The sequence below is a fragment of the Anoplopoma fimbria genome, chromosome 10 (genome assembly GCF_027596085.1).
Source record: "Anoplopoma fimbria isolate UVic2021 breed Golden Eagle Sablefish chromosome 10, Afim_UVic_2022, whole genome shotgun sequence".
In the NCBI taxonomy this organism is placed as follows: Eukaryota; Metazoa; Chordata; class Actinopteri; order Perciformes; family Anoplopomatidae; genus Anoplopoma; species Anoplopoma fimbria.
Window position 1 is genome coordinate 6,310,919 of NC_072458.1, and position 20,177 is coordinate 6,331,095.

The window sequence follows — 20,177 nt, forward strand, 5'->3', positions numbered from 1 at the left end:
TAGTTTGATCCAGCTCCTCAGTGTTCAGTGTTAAACTAATGTTTCCCCTCGCTGTTGTTGATCCATACAGCTGTAGCAGTGTGATGTCTTCAACACAGGCATGTCTGTGGGACAGATTTTGGTCAACTGCGTAATGTGATGGCAGATACTGTTGTGTTATATTTGCCTAAATTAGTCGTGTGAGTGTGCATGAGTGTCTTTGTTATGTGAGACAAGAGAAAGTGTCCATTACTTGCAAATCAGAGCAGCCAAGTAGACCATATATTACTGATCCAATAGAAGAATGTATGGAACAACAGTCACACATTTATTAAAAAGAAAATTATATAGCTCAGGTCTGGTGAAATGTTTCCAGCTAATATTATGTATAAGCGCAAATTATTATACATGCAGGATAGTTTTCTGATATTTCTGATTCATCTATCTCATATGCATATCTGTGTTAATTAGCCTTAATGTGAAGACAAGTAATTTGATTTAGTGCGAAAAGTTCATTCTCGACATCGGAAACAGGAATTTGACAAAAGAGTACTAACTTTTTTGCAGAGCGTCTCTTTCTCGGCAGTTTGCTTAGTGTTCATAGAGAGTGGAAGCTCTGGAAAAAAACAATTAAATTGACCTTGAGATTTTTTTTTTTATCAATGTCATTTGGTTGTTTTGTCTTTTCCCGTTTGGCATCAAAACATACACACAATGCAGTATCCTTTCTTAAAATTGTGTTAATGCCCCTTAAAAAGTCATGATGTGACTTATTATACTCATAAGCACAAATCAAATGGGACCAAAAGAAAAACATCTGTAAATAAAAAATGTCCTAATGATCAGGAAGGCACAAAAGGGATAACAGAGATTACAAATCACTTGTATAATTCCATTTTAAGGGCTCCTGTTCCTGTCATTTTTTCGAGCATCCATTCGTGCTAGAACAAGTGAAAAGTTATCCCTCACTGTGTTCCTGTGTGATACTGTTTATTCTAAAAGTACACAAGAAAATTGCCGATTGTGACTTTGTTCAAAATTTTGCGAAATAATTTTAAATGAGAGCTAACTGAGTACCATTATTTATACATATCACTACTTCGGTATAATTTCTCCAAAGGTGTGCATCAATATGTGTGCTGACAATCAGTTAGTGAGTATGTGGGTGCTGCTGCTGCCCAGTAGAGTATGTTGTTCGACCTACAAACATCTTCTGGTGTGTGTGTGTGTGTGTGTGTGTGTGTGTGTGTGTGTGTGTGTGTGTGTGTGTGTGTGTGTGTGTGTGTGTGTGTGTGTGTGTGTGTGTGTGTGTTCAGAATGTTAGAGGCCGTTGTCTTTGGGTGAAAAAACACAAACTTCAGAAAGATAGCAGATATTCTCTCAGCTATGAGGGTTTGTCTTACTTCTTGAACTGTATTACTGTGTGTGTGTGAGATAGACTTGAAAATAATAATTTTACATCTAGTTAAGTACGCTTATTAACTTTATTGAAGAGAGTCAGATGAGAAGATTGATACAACTCTCATGTCTGTGCGTTAAGTATGGAGTTGAAGCCAGAAGGTGGTTAGCCTAGCTTAGCATAAAGACTGGAAACGGAGGGGATGCTTGCCTCGTTCTGTTCAGTGGCAACAAACCGTTGTTTTTACACTTTTATTTTTGTACAGATTAAATAAAAAGGATATAAGTGACATTTAGAGGTGTTACTAGGTGGATTTTTTTTACCTTTGGATTGAGCCAGGCTAACCGTTTCCTCTGTTTCCAGTCTTTATGCTAAGCTAACAATCCTGTTTAGCACCAAGGCATGAAAGCAGTTTGAATTTGATCTCAATGAAGGCCTCAAGCTGAAACGCATTGGTATAAACAATAAAGTTGTTCTATATACTACAAGTGCTGCTGAAGTTTTGACCTCTTCAGTGTAACTTTAACAAAAAGCGTATACGAACATTTCACAATATGTTGAACTTTTTCTTTAATGCTGTCCAATCTAGATTGCATTCTGAGGATCAAATATTTCCTGTGTATTTAATGAACAAATGTGTCCCATCGTGTTCATGTTGGAGAGACTGTTTGGATGTGTTGTTCGTGTGTGCGTGTGTGCGCAAGCTGACTCTAAATCGTCTGTCACATATTTTTCTACTTTTTTCTGTTGCAATGTTTTCATCCCTGTGATGAATACAGCTCAGTTGGGGACCATGGAAATATATTTACACCAAGAGAAGAAAAAAACAATATATGCAGTGTATAATACAATGTGCTGTTCTTCATAATAGACTCTGGGGCTCTTTTGCTGATACATTTCAGTCTTTAAAACAAAATCCCATCAACGATAGCCAGTCTCAGAGATAACATGCAGGTTGTTCTCTGATTAGAAATACGGAAAAGGAGCACAGCTTAATTTCAGCTGACAACTTCACCCTCTAATCCTTCTGTATTCAACCAATCGTGACGCATGTTTGTATCGTGTTGTCTGACTTCTTGGACGTCCTGTATGCCAGCTGTTTTTGTCTAAAGCAAGAACTAGTGTTTTCATTGTTGTATGATGACATAGATTTGTTGCTTGCAGTGATTGTTCTTAATCAAAGTGGGGTTAAAATTGGTGAAACTTGAGTATGTTTTCTGAAAGTAAGCTAGTGGTGACTTTGTTCCTTGTTTACCTTTGACCCAGGTAACTCTTCTTTTAAATATATATATAAATATATTACTGAATTTCAGAGGAGATTCAATTCATCTTGTCACAGAGGTACAAGAAATGGCCGGAAAAGGGCAATATGCTTGAGTTGAAGGGAGACGAAAATGTGCATAAATTAAGAAAAACTTGTTTGTCCATGTGAGTCTGTTTTAAAAGAGGGAAGTGTGAGCAATATTATGGAGGCTTTCCCAAATTCTGAGGAAACAGGAAATTGGTGTTCAATCCAAAGGGATCACAGTTTATCACCTCATCAAAAGATCTCCCTCTTATCAAATTGAAGCTCCTGTCCAAAATGTGAAAGTTTACTATTTAATGTCACTATGTGTAGAAGTTACATTCTATATGTATAAATTATGAAGGGTCACTGGTTTGAGTTTTATCCATAATGATGGCAGTGATACAGGATGCAAGCTTACACAAACCTGAAGACTTCCCTTAATGGTGTCTGATTAAGGGATGGACTTTTTATGGCATGGTTTCTGTCTCAACTCTTAAGAGCACATGGATCAGTTCTGAATGAATACTGGAAAATAAAAGGCCAACCCATGCCAGAAAACAACTCCCTCATCTGCAAAGAACTGCAAGAATCCTTTCGCTACAGTTTGGACTGAAGGAATTTATGTTTGCCTTTTTATTTAGCTTGACTCTGACCTGTTTATTTAATGATAAAAGTTCTACTCTAAATGTGAGTTCAATTCAAAAAAAAAAAAAATCTATGTACTTTGTGTGGAAACTGTAGATGTTTGTACGTGCAAGTTTGGAATTTGTGGAACAAAAGATCAAGGAAAACAATTCCAAAAAAAAAAAAAAAAAAAGTTCAATATGACAAATCTATTGTGTGTTGTCTTTGTGTTTTGTAAATGAAGACTGAAAAATCTTGGTAAATTCAGTATTTATTACTTTTCTGGTTATTGAGAATATTTTAGTGAAGCTGAAAAGGTGCTGTATTTATTTTATGTGAGAGTTGTTCATTATGCTGGGATTTGCACTTTTGTGCCATTTATCCAGTTCTATGAAGAAAATGATAAATTACTATGGAAATAAAACTTGAAGAAAACGAATGTCATGGTTCGATTACGCGGCATGAAGTCAACTTGCGTTCAAATCTAGGTTTTCCTTAAACTGTAAAAGTTAATTTTAAGAATTTACTTTGCAACAGTAAATAGGTGATGGGACCACATGAATTTATTACAAAAAACCCCCAAAATGCCACATTTTTTTTTTTTAAGCTTCATTTCCTTACTGTATAGTTCTAAGGATATTATTACCTGGTTCAAAGTCTCTCTAGGCAATACGTTCCCATATGTACATTGATAGGTTGTACCAGGTGAGTTTCTGTAAAAAGCTCCCAACGAGACTTTGATTTGAGATAAGGAGTCCCTAGTACCCATTATTTAAGGGTTCAAATGAGTTACAATAGCTTATGAACAAGCAGTCTCTTTTGAGAAAGATCTCCATTCTTTCTGAAAAACTGACTGGCCTGCTGTAGTTATACTCCATATGTCAAAAAAGGTTGTGAACAATTGATTAGCCACTTGCAGTTATACAAATAAATCCAGAAGTAAAGCATCAGACACTTTATTTAAAATACCGTACAAAATATTTCTGAGGAAAAGTACATTCAAAAACTGGCATCTGCTGATCACATGATGGGGAAACAAGCATAGAGAGCGATGCCACACTGGTTGTGTCTGTTCCGAGCCATCTTGATGTAGCCTTCATCCCCGTAGTTCTCACCCCAACTACAATTCAAGAATATTTAGGTCATAAACCCCAACAATAAATAAAACATGGAAAGATAATCATTCCTGTAACCCAAAATTCACATTCAACACATTAAAATCTTCTAATTCACCTGTTTTTGATCAGCCAGTAGTCGTGCAGTCTCTCAGTGCCGTAGCCCACAGCCAGCACCCCATGGTTCACATTGTGGGTGCATGTGTGGTCCCTGTACACACCTGTAGGACCACACACAAAACATGTGTAGAACACAAAAAGGCACATGATAATATAAGCTTTAATGATAGTATAATTAATTTAGCTGTACATATAAATACACACACTCGTATACATAGATACACAAATGAATCCACCTATACTTAGCCACCTGCATACACACACAGCTTACCAATACATACATCTTCCTGCTTGCACACACACCTCAACATGCATTCAAAAAAGAATATTAAGAGGGGAAAATAATAAGAAATTAAAATAAAAACCAAATTATATAAATACAAATAAAAAACTGACTGCAACAGAAAGATGACATTTGTGGCAATTCAGGATAAGTTACAAGTGGAGATAACAATGGTAGTCCTGGTACATTTGTATTACTTTAAAGGAGGTATGACGCCACTACTCACCATGACGGTAGAAGGCAAACTTCGGCCTTGAGGCATCAATAGCTACAGAGATGGGGCCGATGCTAGCCAGAGCGTCCCTCAATGCAAACTCATTCCCCTCTGGTAAGAAGGCGTAGCCTGAGCAGTTAGCAGCCCGTTGCTGTTTGTTATATTTGCACCGACCACGCTGAGAAGACAGTGATTTAAAAGTAGGAGTTAATAGTCACGATTTAGTAGACCTGAAACGTTAACATTCACCGTCATTGAAGCTTACCATGCCAACGTAGGGGTAGTCTGCTTCAGAATCTATGCCTTGGTTTTTAATGACGTACTGGAAGGCGTTTGACATGAAGCCACCGTTGCACCCGTGGTTGCCGTATTTCACAGAGCAATCCACCAGGTTCTGAGGACTGAGGGATATCAGGACACCAGTAGACTTCTTGAGTTGCCCTTCCAGAGCTCCGACTGCACTGAAGGCCCAACAGGATCCACAAGAACCCTAGAAGATTGAAAACTTGCACATGTAGAACATCTCTCTTCTTCACATACAACTAAGTCCTAATGCTCTACTAGTGTGTACTGATACCTTTGGTTTATCTCACCTGCATTTTGACCTCAGTTACCAGGCCTTCATCCCTCCAGTCCATAGACAGTGGAAGAGTGTGGTTGAGCCTGATAAAGTTTGAAGGACCCCTCTCCAGGTCAGAAGGCACAATGGTGCCCATCAGACTGCCAGTGATCTCTTCAGTAGTCTACAAAAGAAAAACAATTAAAATACCATCTCTGCATTCTACATTAATGTGTCAATTTTGTCTGGGTAGGACAAATGTTTGTGGAAAAGAAATCCAGTGTAGCCTTTGTAAAACAATAAAATAAAAATCCTCCACATGCATTGTTTGTTGGCATGGCTTTAGAGGAGACACACTGGTATCTAGGTAAACCACTGTGTAGTAAATATGAGTGTGTCATCCACTAACCAGATCGCCCAGGTGGTTAATTGCCAGCTCATAGGTGTGTAAGCCCAGAGAAGCTTCAAGGTTGTGGACATTAATCATTTCCAAGTTTTCTTCCCATATCCGCCTGCGACCCAACTCCTCAATCTGGAACACAGCATTAATATTAACCACAAGTGATGTCTAAGTCAATTTATTCATCACCAACAGATACCAAGAGGTGAAGACACAGAAGGTATATTGCCTGCGTGTAAGAAGACACTAGGTTATAAAAATAAAAAAAGATAAATTAAAATAAGATTTCATGCCTAAACCAGATTCTGTTTGGATTTACAGGCTAGTAATGGAATTGTTTTACCTGGTGAGAGTACGCTTTATTATGCATCTTCTTCCATAGCACCCAGTGTCGGTCCAGTTCTGAATTAATAACGGCCGCTGCAAATCCACACATAAAGGTGAGAAGCAGGCTCCGAAACATCTCTGGATCTAGGAAAAGAAGAACTTGTACTTAAAACAGGGAAAACAAAAGGTTTTTATAGTGTCCTACATCAGCCTAAAGGCCTAGCTCAGGCTGTGATTGGACAGCTACAGCTGCTTGAAACACCGCCAGCTGATATCAATTAACATTGAGAAGCAGTGGAAAATTAAACCTGACGAAAGTTATACCATCGTAAACTGTATGTTAAAGATATTTGTACGTGCATGGAAATCAGTAGAAGGCTTATTGTGAGTGTTTTTATGTTAAGGCAAAAGTTGTTGAAGAAATGCATGTACATGCTATTTCCAAAAATATTAAAATGTTCAGAGTTCATTTAATTTGACAAATTGACTGGTAGAGGGTGCTATCCAGGTGAACCACTATTCTTATTTTGGTATTTACTATGCCATTATTAGAGGGAAAAAATATCAGAAACTAAAATGAACACTGAAAAGTAATCCTATTTATCCTCATTTAATGCCAGAGACCCTAAAATATGACTAACCTGAGGAGATAACCAGGGGAAAATCCACACTGAAGCTCCAAATCTCTATGCATCACTGCACAACTACAAATAATTTAACCTGAAAGTACTTAATTCTCCACTTGGGGGCAGCAGAGACAAGTTCTAAAAACACAACATTGACAGTATATCGTCGCCTCTCAAGTTGATAAGGCGAATTAATAGTAAAACAGATGTTTATATTTACACATCCAGCAGTTATGGAGCAACATTATTCTTCATCTGGAGTCCTGTTTCTGGCCTTCTGGTGAATGTAAGACCAATTTTCACTCTCTTTGAGATCTGACTTTGGACTTTAACAACTCCTTGGCGAAATATCTGAATCTGGTAAATGCAACTGTGCGCTGCAGTTTAACAGGGGTGGAAAGGTAAACCACGTGTATCTTTGCAAAACAAAGTGTTGTGTCATCAATCACTAGTGAGTGCTTTTCGTCCTCTGGCCTCAGGGTGCTGTAATGAGCCCAGTATGACTTAGCAAAGCGAAGAATAAGCCGCACGACACAAAGGTGATATGTTTAGTTTATGTCTAGTAAAAGTTACTGCACATTACAAAGCATACTACGATAATGTATGCCTAATATCGTTGCTATTCCTTCTTGCTGTACTATCAATACTTTGGGTAGATTGACTAGCTAATTCAAATAAAATATACATTTATATATATATATATATATATATTTCTGTTCGGTTTGCTCATTTAATTCATTGTAACCAAAACAACAAAAAACATGAGAGTGCAAGGTGTCTGAATATCTATATAACCACGTGTAAAACTGTCTACCATTCTTTTATTGACAAACATCCAGTTTACAAAAAGTTTATTATTCTCACCTATGATTATATTAAATAACTTTATTCCATAAAATAATACTTAACACATTGAAAGCAAATCCAACTTGTAAACATTAACATTTAAATAAACACATCAAATTGATAAAACAAAGAAATATTTTGCTTTTCCAAAATGAAAAATAAAAGATGAGATCTCATTGATTGATTGAAACTCCAAAAGGTATTAAGTATTCATTCAAGAGTCCAAACATCAATAAGAAATGCAACTAAAGCAGATACAATAATTTAGCAAAATAAACTTTTTTGGGCAGTATTTTTTTTACTTTAAGGACAGCATGAAGGACATGTAAAAACAAATATCTGGTTTCTGATATTATAGAAGAAACCTTTATTCTACCAAGATGATTCAGGTGATGGGTCACATTTTCACAGCGTAGGGTAGACTGCAAAGCTGGCAATGCCACAGAGATTACTCTTGTTTCTGGCAATACGAATGAAGCCTTTTTCTCCCCATGCAGTTCCCCAACTGAAGAAAAAAACACTTTAATTTAGTATTTAACATCAGTCAAACATTTCTTTTCACATGTGGGGTAAACAAGTTTAACTTTGTGACCAGAAAAGACAAATCTACCTGTTTTTCACGAGCCAGAAGTCTTGTCCTCCGTCTGTGCCGTAGCCCACAACCAGGACAGCGTGATTTATGAACTTTGGGTTGCAGTTTGGTACGTTGTATAAACCTGAAAGATAAATAAGGTACACGTTTGGGTTTACCGGGTCTGTCCGGCAGCCTCCCCCGCCACCTGATCCAACTCACCACCAGGTGGTGATCAGTTGACAGCTCTGCTCCTCTCTTCACCGGAGTGTCCAAGACATACGGCCGCAGGTCTGATGACACAACTACAAAGTCGATCATAGACCTTTGGCCTAGGGTGTTCTGGTACCAAGTACACTTATGAACCTCCCTATGCTCAAACATGGTGTTTGTTATGGACAGTCCATGACTAGCACAGAAGTCCAACAACAAAGCACCACTCGGGTTCAGATCGGGCAGGCCGTTCCTCCCAATCACACCTCTCCAGGTTTCTCCATCGTTACCCACGTGAGCGTTGAAGTCTCCCAGAAGAACTATGGAGTCCCCAGTCGGCGCCCTTTCCAGAACACCACCCAAGGACTCCAAGAAGGCCGCGTACCCTGAACTGCCGTTTGGTGCATAGGCACAAATGACAGTCAGAGACGTGAGTATCCCCACACCCGCCCGGCGCCTATCACCCTGGGCAACTCCGGAAAAGGAAAAAGTCCAGCCCCTCTCCAGGAGTTTGGTTCCAGAACCGGTGCTATGCGTGGAGGTGAGCCCAACTATAGCTAGTTGGTACCGCTCCACCTCCTGCACTAACTCCGGTTCCTTCCCCGCCAGAGAGGTGACATTCCACGTCCCTAGAGCTAGTCTGTGATGCCGGGGGTCAGCACGCCCAGGTTCCCGCTCCAGCCTGCCGCCCAGCTCACATTGCACCCGACCCCAATGCCTATCCCTGCGGGTGGCGGGCCCACAGGGTGGCGGCACGATGTAGCTTTTTCGGGCTGGGCCCGGCCACCAGACGCTCGCCGGCGAGCTCCTCCCAGGTCTGGCTCCAGGAGGGTGCCCCGGTTTCCCTTTTCCGGGCGAGGTGCCACAACCTTGCATCGTCCGATTCATTGAGGTTTTGTGAATCATGTCATGTTACCCGATAAATTAACACAGATATGTTATCCAATTAATTTAATGTACTACAACCAAAGTTTTCTGTTCTGCCACGTGTGACTCAAACCAAACCAGGGTTCAGAGCTACAGTAACTAACCCATCACTCATCAGTCTATTTGCATTAAATGCTCAAATTCGGAAGCCTCACCTCCTCTGTAGAGATGAAAAGATTGCAGCATGGCGTTCACGCCCACAGCGACCGGCCCCACTGATGCAACCACAGCCTGCAGAGCTTTCTCATCTCCTTGTGGGAGGATGTGTAAATTAGAGCAGTAGCCGGCCTTTCCCTTGACAGAATACCGACATTTACCGTCCTACAAATAGAAATGAGAATAAAAAAATATATTATTTACCACTAATTAATCAAATTGTTATATTTTATTCTAGTTTTTTTGTCTTAAAGCACATTTTATAGAAGTTATGTATCTCAATTTGTTATATAGTTGAATATGCACCAAATCACAATATTATACTGTTTATTATGTACATTATTCATGCAATCACACTGCATATGCACAGTGTAAATATGAATATGCAAATTCTAATTCTCATATAACAGAGCTGTTTTTTCTGTATCTGACACATTTGTCAAAACACAATTCACGCTCTAAAATATAATGATAATGTATATTTCATTATTACATATAATTGACATTATTACATATAATTGACTTAACTGGATAGGATGGATGGATGGACTTAATAAGGATTTACACATGGCATGATGCTTTGTCTTAAAATTGTTTCTCAGACAAACACAATATCAGTAGTTGCACATTTGTATGTAAGGTCAATGTTTTTTATAGCAGCCAGATAATAAAAAAATAATGCTGTTTCACCAGGACGACCTTGTGTTCGTAGGGGTAAAAGCTCTCTGAGTCTACGCCTCGGTTGCGGATGATGTAGCTGAAGGATTTAGAGATGTATCCTCCTCTGCAGCCGTAATTTCCATCGTTGGTGCTGCAGTCCACCAGGTTCTGTGGGCTCAGGGGCACAAGGACCCCTGTTCGCTTCTTCATCTGTCCTTCAAGGGCCCCTAAAGAGCTGAAGGCCCAGCAGGACCCACACAACCCCTTGAAAAAGAGAAATTATGTTTATTAAAACAGGTTATTTATAGATTGTTTTAATTTCCCTAATTTAAAATAGCCTATATCAAATCATTGCTTACCTGGTTTTGGACTGGACTCACCAGGCCGTTCTTCCTCCAGTCTACACTCTGAGGTGTCAATAAGCCACTTCCTTTCTTAAAAGTGGCATTCATGAAATTAATAGGCTCCTCCAGCTTCAGGCCGTTCATCTTTTCATTGATTTCCTCAGCTGTCTTAATAGAAAAAAAGGCTGGTAAATATAAGAAATGCAAATATTCCAATGTCAAAGCTTAGTGATACGTCTTCACAGCAGTGCTCTTGATCACTTTTAACACATTTTGTGCTGCAAAAAAATCTTCCTATTCTAAAAGTTTCTCTCAAAGGTGCACTGAAACAGCTCTGCTCTAATAAACAAATGAACGTATACGATGCTGGTTCCTCCTCCCTCCCAGTAGTACCCCGACAGACTATGCCCCCCTCAGGGAATTAAAGTTAAGTATTACAGTTTTTATTTTGCACATGGTGTCCCTTAGCCTCGGTGACACCAGCAAGCAATCATAAAGTTCTTCTTGTTAGGTTTAAACTTCTGCTTTTAGGAGAAAGAGAACAAAATATGGACCACAAAACCAACATCATTTGTTTTGGTGATTATAACCACGTACCAGGTCCAGCATCTAATTTCTTCATCTTTTTTGGTGTCAGATTTGACGTTTGCCGTAAAAAAGTTACGAAAATTGTAGCTGTCCTCACATTAATTTCCAAAAGCACCTATGACACATGGTCCTTTGGGATTTCTGACAGGAGTCCAAAAGCTAAAGTGTGTCATCAACATTTCTGCCAGGATGCTGCAGAGACCAAGACGTCACAGCAATCCTCTTCCTGTCGTCTTCTTTAAAAGAAAAACCCTCCTCCTTACAATATCTTCCAAGTCAGCCTCTTAAATACCCTTCCTCTGTTTTGAGAGCTTTTGACTCCCTAATATAATATTTTATATTGTTTTCAGAATAATCAGATAATTGTTTATTGTCTGCTTTAAAACTTTGCGTTTCTTTTAATACTAGAACTGACAACAAGACACAACCTTCGCACCACAGTTACACATAATATACTAGTTTGCATGCACAAACCCTTTTTATGTAACTTTACTAGCTTTCCCAGATGTACTCTACTTTAAAATAGTCTAGATTGTCCAGATTGGACCAGCCATACTGGATTGAATTAATCAGATTGTATAAAGACGATTAGAGCTGCTCTATAAGTTAGGGTTTAATTTAAGCCACAGAGGGTGCAAAGTTTAAATGCAGATTTACAGTGTTGGTCACTGACATCCGTCTTGCACCATCAGAGGTCAATGAGTGTGAATGCACTGTAGATTATTATGTTTAGCATATGTCTGCACAGGTCCTGGGAGAGAAGGGACACAGTTCAATGACATAATATGTATTACAAAGGCCTTTTGGCTGATAGGTGATTATATTGACAGAAAAGTAGGTGGATATACCGCGTATACCTGTGTATACCTGAGTGTAACCTTCACTGTATCACTGGTTATAAGTCAGTGCTTAATTTAGCAGCCAGCCAACAAATGTAGGGTTCTATAAAATAAGACTTGTGATTAGGCTGTACACAAATTAATCTAAACTATTTAGTCAAATTTTAGTCAGATACAAACAAACAAAAATAGCAACAACTAAAGAAGAGATAAATACAAGCAAACAAATGAGACACAAACTGCTGAAAAGAAACAAGAAAGAAAGAAAACTAATAAACAAGACAGAAGAAACCAACAAACAAATGAAGAAAGAATAACAAAACAAATAAAAAAATAGGTAAAAAGCAGGAAACTAACAAGAAAGAAAGATACAAAAAGCAAATAAACAAACAAAAAGCAACAAACAAAAAGAAAAACAAATAGCAACAAACTAAACAAGAAAGAAACAAACAACAAAAGGTCACCGACTCAGGCTCTAAGAGCACTCAAAACATAAATAATACACAGCAAAGTTACAAATAACATATTGTACAACTTTTTCCACCTATAGCTGCAAATAAAGATAGGTTTGGTGGAGGTGAACAACAAACTGCTAACCAGGTAAATAAGAGTTCCTTGTTTTCTTTCTGACTGACAGCCACTGGTCTCTTACAGTTCACAATGACTGCAACCCTCAGCCAAGCAACAGCAGAAACACCTCCCTGGGTTATAATTAACATAATTAAATATCTATAATGAATATGATGCAAGCAAACAAGTATTTATATGAACATCTACAATTTTAGGGTTATTAGCTGTGGATTTATCACAGTCAGTATTGTGACAATAAGCAAATTATCTGCATGTCTAAACCTTCATTCATGCTTTGATACAACCCTGTGCATTCTTTTCCATTTGCATGTAGGCAATTCAAATGTTTCTGATTCAGGCTAAGATTTCAAACATGTCTGTCTCGTTAGGAATCAAACGTTGGACAGTTTTCACAACCTGTTTTCAGAGCAGGAGGCTGGAATCACAAGCAGACTCCTACCATGTCAGACAGATGATTGGGTCCCATTGTGAAGCTGTGTTTTCCTGCTGAGGCCTCCTGGTTGTGTCTCAACACCAACTGCACGTTCTTCTCCCACACTGCTCTCCTGAAAACCATCTCAGTCTGAAACAAAAACAAACTTACTGAACGATCTGATGGTATATGTTTGTGTATGATGATGAAGAGGGAGACATTAGGTTCTCACGATCCTACCTGATTATCATAAACCTTGCGATGTTTGATTTGCCACTCTTCCCAAACTTTGTTTACGGCAGGAGAAGAGTTGCCGAGGACCTGAAAGGCCAAAAGCAACACAGCATACAAAGCATGCATCCTGCAGAGGAAATGTCAAATCTAGTCTCATTATCTCATTTAATGTGAATTTTGTTTCCCAACATGACAGTCTAAGTGGTATTTTTGAAGCCATCTGCACACTGGCATCGAAAATACTGAATCTAGTTTTGTGTAGTTTTATGTATACCAATTGAAATACATGAAACATGCTTTTACTAAAATATATACTGGTATTAGCCTATCAAATAACCACCAAGTGTTCCTTTTTCAAATGTAGCGTGTCCTCAGTGGTAGCTAGTCCTATACATGATTAATCAATTAATTAAGAAACAAATGTTGTGTTGAGCTCTAATTAAGCCCAAGTCTTGCATAAAATACCCAAGAGCATCAGTATGAACACGCTGATCAGCTTCTATCTGATATCTTTCTGCAATAGGAAATATGCCCATATACATATGAACCTATAATAAAAACTGTTATGTGCACAGTGTTCACCTAAATTTAAACAACAACATAATAAATCGCATTTAAGATATAACACAGTCATGATTGAGAGCAGAGTGAGGCCGGTAAAAAACTTTAATGTGAAAGCAGGAAATGCAGCAGGCTGGTTTTTAGCATTGCAGACTGTTTTAAAGATTTCCTCACCTCAAAGAGGAGAAGTTAAAACCTGTTTGCTGTAATCTCTGAGCTTCTTTCTTAGCATATAGGTTCTGCCATTTTACGGTCTATTTATCCACAACATTTAAAAACCCACACCATAGAGCAACAAGCTTCTAATCTCTTATCAGGATATCAGCCAAACTATGTAATTACATAGCTAAGAAGAGTTTGTATTTACCTTGTTGTAGAATAATCAACAGTGTTTTTTCGTCCCGGCAAGAGAGTGCAACAGATTAAAACGAACCAGAGAACCATCACATGTAAAAGAGGAAGTATAGTTCACTCATACACACGCTATTGTTTTTTTAAACCGGTTTTTCAGGGCAACTGCTCTTTGGCTTGTCATGTGAATCAAATTTACAACCAGCTGCAGTGGCCCAAAATACCGCTCCAGTACTAGAGGCGGAAGTGACATAAGTTACGACAGAAATACATGTAAATTAAACTTCTTGTGGAGAAAAATATATATATATAATATTGAAAAAAACTGGATGGAAAAGTGATAAATTAAGAAATTATTTGGTAAATTCACTGATTAGTCGTGATTATTAAACTGTGTAAAAATTGTTTGAAAAGATCATCAATCACCATTTGCTAGTTCATATTAAATCACTTTAAGACCAAACTGAATGATGTGTGACAACACTGACTGATCTTGTTATTTGGCAAAAGCAAGAAACTACAATCCAGGTTTACTGCTAATGATACACATTCTAACAGAGTAAGTTCATTATTAGAGCTGCAGTTAGTTTGAACTAAGTGGAAGGAAAAGAAACACCGTCGAGCCTCTTCACATTTAGACTTACTGGATATATAAACGGACTGGAGGCTGTTTAACCTCTGGTTTTCTCTTAACTATCTTGTTGCTATAATGTCAATTCCTTCCCAGACGTTTGTGTGTGAGAAGTTGTAGTGTGAAGTTTTAAGTGTAAAAAAGAATCCTTTAGTTTACTTACCCTCCCCAGTGGATCGTATTTATAGCTGAGTATGAACATTGTGATAACACATCCTGCAGCAACCAAATAAATAATAACAAAAAGAGAAAATGACATTTATTATCAGATTATATTTCATTTTTGTATGCAAATTGCAGCAGTCCTATAACATGCCAGTTCTTGCAAAGTAATATTATTTATTGTTGTTAATATTATTATTATTAACAATATTTTAATATTTAAGATGCTGACCTTGCAATTTGCAATGTCCCTGGGTAAACTTTGGATGAGGATCCCCCATTTCTCCCTCCCCTCTTTTTCTGTCATCTCTACATCTTTACCCAGAATGACATCACAGCGGTCACCACTACAGGGAGCAGCAATGACGAAACAAAATGATGAGAAATATACAGGAGGACATTATGCAATTAAGAGCTTTGATTTTGGCTCAAGGCTGTAATTGGCGTTCATCACTGATTTTCTCTTCCGGGGTTGGGCAGAGATTCGCTGATGACCGCAGGTTCCCTGAAGTACCAGATGGTAAGTTCCTGACTCAGCAGCAGCTCTTCTTCTGTGGTGATCAAGCACCATTTGTGTCCACACACACACACCTCATAATCCTGCAGTTTTTTTATATTTTGAATTTTGAATTCGGAGTGAGTGTTTGCTAAGTAAACAAATCAACACTGAACTTTATTTATTAAGCACCTTTCATACAATCATGCAGCCCAAAGTGCTTCACACAACAACAAAAAACAGGACAGACCAACAAGTAAAAACAAAAAGAGACAACATTGAATTAAATTTAGCAAGATTTCAAAGTGCAACAGTTAATTAATTTACTCCTGTTATATTCATGAGGGTCACAGTCAATTAATCGCATCTTTTAAAGACCTGAGATCCGATCTGACATATCTAAATGCATGTGACTGCACACCAGTTATATTTGAAAATGTATTTATATTAATTATGTCATTATTTTAGATAATAATGTTAATTGTGAATTGAGTCAGCTGATATGTTCAGAAACACATGTCATGTTATTATAAGCGAATAGGGTCACAACAAATGGGACAACTGAAAAACACAATGACCTTGATACTTTGTCCAGTGACCAGCATTTTCTGTGACTCCAAATCAGGGTTTAGTCTGATTTAAATAGTTTTGAGATTTCATGTCAGACCTGCAGACACACATTCACAGACTTAATGCACATCCTCACATCACAGCTCCTTGTATCAATATTGCTTGGTAACCTGTAACCTCACTGTACCCATTACATCCTTAATTATTGAAGTTTAACTCATTTAGGATGCAAAAACATTTATTTGGTTATTTTTAGCTTATAGTTTATATTACCTTTTTGAAATCCTATTTTTATATGTATATATACATGCATACTTGTGTGTCCTTTATATATTGATTAATTCCTTTCAATAGGACATTTTTTTGTTTCAGACTGAAGAAGCAGAGCTGAGAGTCTGATGTCAACACAGAAAGTTAGGAGTTGGGTGAGTTGCCATGTTTGGATTCATAAAAAAACAATATTATATAAAGAAACATCAGTATTCAGGGTTATACACCATTAACTATTGCATCCAACAAAAAACACCTGGTCCTTTTTTTCCATGGCCACCGTTGAGATAACATTTTTTAAATGTTCATAATGAGGTAAGAAACTGCATTTCCACTTGTTCCCAATGACGCATTTAATTCAGGAAATATTAAGTCTAAGTAACTTAAGACATGAATGAATATAGTGAGAGCTTAGATGGCACTAAAAGTGTAGTTATGATTGAGTTTTTGCAGTGTAATATTACAATTTAAAAATCCAAATACTAACAAGATGTAGACATCTTACAGGTTGGAACAATAGTTTTAACCTAACATTACCCTCCAGGACAGTTGAAGTGTCTTCATCAGCCTATGAAATGGCTCTGGCAGACCAGAGAGCGATGAAGACTTTCCTTTATTTCTTTGTGGCAATGCTTAAATTCATTCCCATCTGGTGTTTGCGCCTAAATCTCTGCATTTGGCTGACCTGTGTGCCTGCCTCCCGTTATCCAGTGCAGTGTGTTGGATGCCATCCAGGAGCTAGTGTATATAATCCCCCAGCATGCACCGAGCACCCGCGCGTCCAGAGCCAGGTTGTTGTTGCCATGAGGACAGGGAAGCAACAGGGAAACCGATCCGCAGCATCACGCTTCTTCTGGGGTTGAATGCTTCAGAATGTGAGAATGAAGCTTTCTTGTTATGATATGTCTGTCTATTTCTCTCACATTGCAGGTTTCATCTGGATTTATTTCTGAGCAACAAACGGTTTTGAAGATGAACCCTGCTCTTTGAATTATCTATCCTTGTGCCAACAATTTATCCAGTGACAATTTCAGAAAAACCCACTTCCAAATATGCTCTCGTTTTTTACCACATAATTGTGAAAATGGAGCAATCACAATGACAAGCCCTCCAGCCTGAAGAGACGGTGAGTTACAATACTTGATTTTCTTTTGCTTTCTTCCACACAATCACTATTATCCTGAGCGTTTTAAAATACCATCCAGTGTATTTGAGCTCTTGAGGCTCCAGGTCCCAGTTAATAACTGTAATTTCACCTTTGTACACTGTTTTCACTCTCGAGCATGTACGCTCCCAGAGGAGTTCAGGAGGAGTCAGCCTCCATCACTCACAGCTCTGGGGAGCTGCTGTCATCACCAGCAGTCAGACTATACAGTATTCCCCAGCTCCATAAACATTACTGTGTCGAAGTAAACTTACCACCTCTAAAATGTTAAACACAGTAAGAGATGACTTTCTCCCTGATTCACTCTGGTGAATATTCAGCTTTTAAGGTGGTGTTTTCAAGGAGACCACAAGTTTTGAAAAAATCCAATGATTTAAATGTAAAAATTAAGGAATTCTTTGAAATATAAGCATAACATTTTTCAAGTTGATCATAAATTACTCTAATTTACTTTTATATTACTTCTATATGTTTTTCTTTAGTGAACATGCTTTCTTTCATATTTTACATTGAGAAAGACACCTCTTTCTGCAAACATTGTCACAAATATTAGATACATCAGTCCTACTGTAGTCTTTCTCTGTCCATCTCTCATCTCACATGTTCTTTAGTGTTGCATCGTTCAGCACAACAACATGTGCGGAGATCTGAGGGCGGCATCACACTTTTCCAGCACTCTCTTGGCAATTTAAACGTGTTTCAGCAAATCACACATTTTTTGATGAGCTGATCCATCAGTCATTTTTTACAGGTTGACAGTAGGTTTGCTACCTGGTATTCTTGTTTTCAAGGTAGAAGCACTGTCTGTTTAAATGATCATATGACATGTCAATACAAATTGTTGTATTTTGGAGTTATTATGTGATTACTGATAGCACTTTGACTAACTGGGCAATTTTACTCCAGGTATAATTAATCTTCAAGCAGTGCTGTAGAACCACCGACCCTGGACAACCTGTACAGAAATATATATTTCTTGCTTTTTCTGCCCCCTAGTGGTGGATTTAGCAATGGTTCATGTAAAGATAGATCCTTTGATGATCTGTAGTGGCTATTCTCATGTACATCTTTGTCACATTATTCTGGATCTGAGCATTAAGAAAACGCTTCATAAATGAATGTACACTTTAAGATTCAGACTTTGTTTCTGCTATTTACTGCAGTGATACATTGTTGTGTGGCGCTTGAGAGAAGGACAAATACAATTTTAAGTTTTAAAATGGCAATATTTTAGGACAAGAAATATCTGAATTTAGACTTTTATAAGTCGTCAATAGACCAACTGTGATCATATTTGTATTAGTTGGGGAAGAAGTGTATTTTTCCCCTCCTGGAATGAAACTACTAAATTTCATAAATCTCACATGGTATTTTTGCACAAGGTAAAAAAATAGAAAAGAGGAAAGCCATATCATCTCTTGCTCTTGATAATCCCTTTATAGGATTATGATTTTATTTGTTGATGGGGTAATATAGTTGAAACAAATCGACATGCTCCATTTTTGTACATTATAATCCTGTTAAATAGATTCTACAAGTCTCTGACAAAATGTCAAAACATGGTCTTTTCAGCATGCAATCTACTACCACAATATCTAAATATACAAAATATAAGATGTTAAATGTAATAAATACCTAGGAGTATGTGTTCCTCTGACATTAATGTGCCTATGAGAAGGATTATTATAATTGTTGAGAACAGATAATTGAGCGGTAATGTCCTCTATGTTATGCCGCATACAGTGCAGTTTTATACTTTCTATCTATTTCTGCTTTTAAACAGCGTTAATAAAACAAAAACAATGAGTAGCATTTAGACAACCTGTTCTTGTTTTGCATATGTTTTTGTAAATTGAATGAAGATCTGTGTAGCTCTGTGGTGCCAACCTCATCTTTCCTGTGTATCTTATCACTGCATAGAATATCAACCTCAGCATGGAAGTTCATCCTTGACATTTGGGACCAGAATGTGTACATAATAATCTAAACTCAAAGGCCCTCTTACTAGCTTTTGAGAGCTTTCAACTGCCTCTGATTGGGGTCTGTGAATGGTGGGGATGGCTTAGCAAGTAAGCAACCAGAAACTTTATTTTAATAACACTTTTTAAATAGAAGTAACAAATTGCTTTACAGGAAGAAGAAAGGTTAAGAGAGGGAGATTAAAGAGAGAGGAGATGCAGAATTAAGTACAGCTACAACCCACAAAATAAAAGCTATAAAACCAAGAGAAAGCCAGGGAAGCTAATAAAATGCCTTTTAAATGTTTACTGATTTGGTTTTGTCTGAGAGTTTGCTCTGTAGTTTATAATCTTGGTATACTGCAGTACTGCAAACAACTTAAATATAAACTGAAACCATTGACACTAATAGTTTGACAAAGATGATTCACCATCTGACAGCATTTGACCACATCGTCCTTTTCTTCCACCAGCACCTGTCAAGATATGAAAAACCTACTTCCTGTTATCCAAGAGATGAGAAAAATAAATAAATAATTTCAAGTTTGAAAGAACAGATGAATGCACTGAGCCACCCCTTAACACCCACAGCTTACTTATATTTAAATGTTGCAGAAATAGATATTCCTCCCCCCATTTCTACTGATATGACGTCAGTAAATATGACCTTCTCACTCATTTCCCAGCTCTGTCTCTCA

The 20,177-nt window shown here is 37.8% G+C and overlaps 2 protein-coding genes across 3 annotated transcripts; both read right to left on the reverse strand.

Annotated features, from left to right (window-relative positions):
• Positions 1-4,230: 4,230 nt before the first annotated feature.
• On the reverse strand, positions 4,231-6,483 carry LOC129097576 (cathepsin S-like). The gene is made up of 7 exons (XM_054606470.1): positions 6,325-6,483; positions 5,991-6,113; positions 5,616-5,765; positions 5,288-5,512; positions 5,035-5,200; positions 4,524-4,626; positions 4,231-4,410 (listed from the first exon to the last, which is right to left on the reverse strand). Exons 1-7 carry the CDS (start codon positions 6,442-6,444, stop codon positions 4,311-4,313), a joined length of 987 nt encoding a protein of 328 aa, XP_054462445.1. The 5' UTR covers positions 6,445-6,483; the 3' UTR covers positions 4,231-4,310.
• Positions 6,484-7,879: 1,396 nt separating this feature from the next.
• On the reverse strand, positions 7,880-14,407 carry ctss1 (cathepsin S, ortholog 1). Of its 2 annotated transcripts, none has more exons than XM_054606468.1 (8): positions 14,244-14,407; positions 13,322-13,442; positions 13,109-13,231; positions 10,667-10,819; positions 10,347-10,571; positions 9,647-9,812; positions 8,391-8,496; positions 7,880-8,285 (listed from the first exon to the last, which is right to left on the reverse strand). In XM_054606468.1, the coding sequence occupies exons 1-8, from the start codon at positions 14,318-14,320 to the stop codon at positions 8,186-8,188; spliced, it is 1,071 nt and encodes a 356-aa protein (XP_054462443.1). In that variant the 5' UTR covers positions 14,321-14,407; the 3' UTR covers positions 7,880-8,185. The 2 variants fall into 2 exon arrangements, with proteins under 2 accessions (XP_054462443.1, XP_054462442.1); XM_054606467.1 differs by having other exon boundaries at positions 10,338-10,571.
• Positions 14,408-20,177: the final 5,770 nt, after the last annotated feature.

What these genes read in the sequence shown, in the direction of transcription:
- LOC129097576 (XM_054606470.1), bottom strand. Translation starts at nt 6,444, where the DNA reads ATGTTTCGGAGCCTGCTTCTCACCTTTATGTGTGGATTTGCAGCGGCC. An exon ending in TAACTGAGGTCAAAATGCAG is followed by an intron (nt 5,513 to 5,615) that starts GTGAGATAAACC and finishes TCAATCTTCTAG; the next exon opens with GGTTCTTGTGGATCCTGTTG. An exon ending in TACTGGCTGATCAAAAACAG is followed by an intron (nt 4,411 to 4,523) that starts GTGAATTAGAAG and finishes CTTGAATTGTAG; the next exon opens with TTGGGGTGAGAACTACGGGG.
- ctss1 (XM_054606467.1), bottom strand. Translation starts at nt 14,320, where the DNA reads ATGGTTCTCTGGTTCGTTTTAATCTGTTGCACTCTCTTGCCGGGACGA. An exon ending in GTTGATTATTCTACAACAAG is followed by an intron (nt 13,443 to 14,243) that starts GTAAATACAAAC and finishes TTTCCTCTGCAG; the next exon opens with GATGCATGCTTTGTATGCTG. An exon ending in ACGAACACAAGGTCGTCCTG is followed by an intron (nt 9,813 to 10,337) that starts GTGAAACAGCAT and finishes TTCTATTTGTAG; the next exon opens with GACGGTAAATGTCGGTATTC.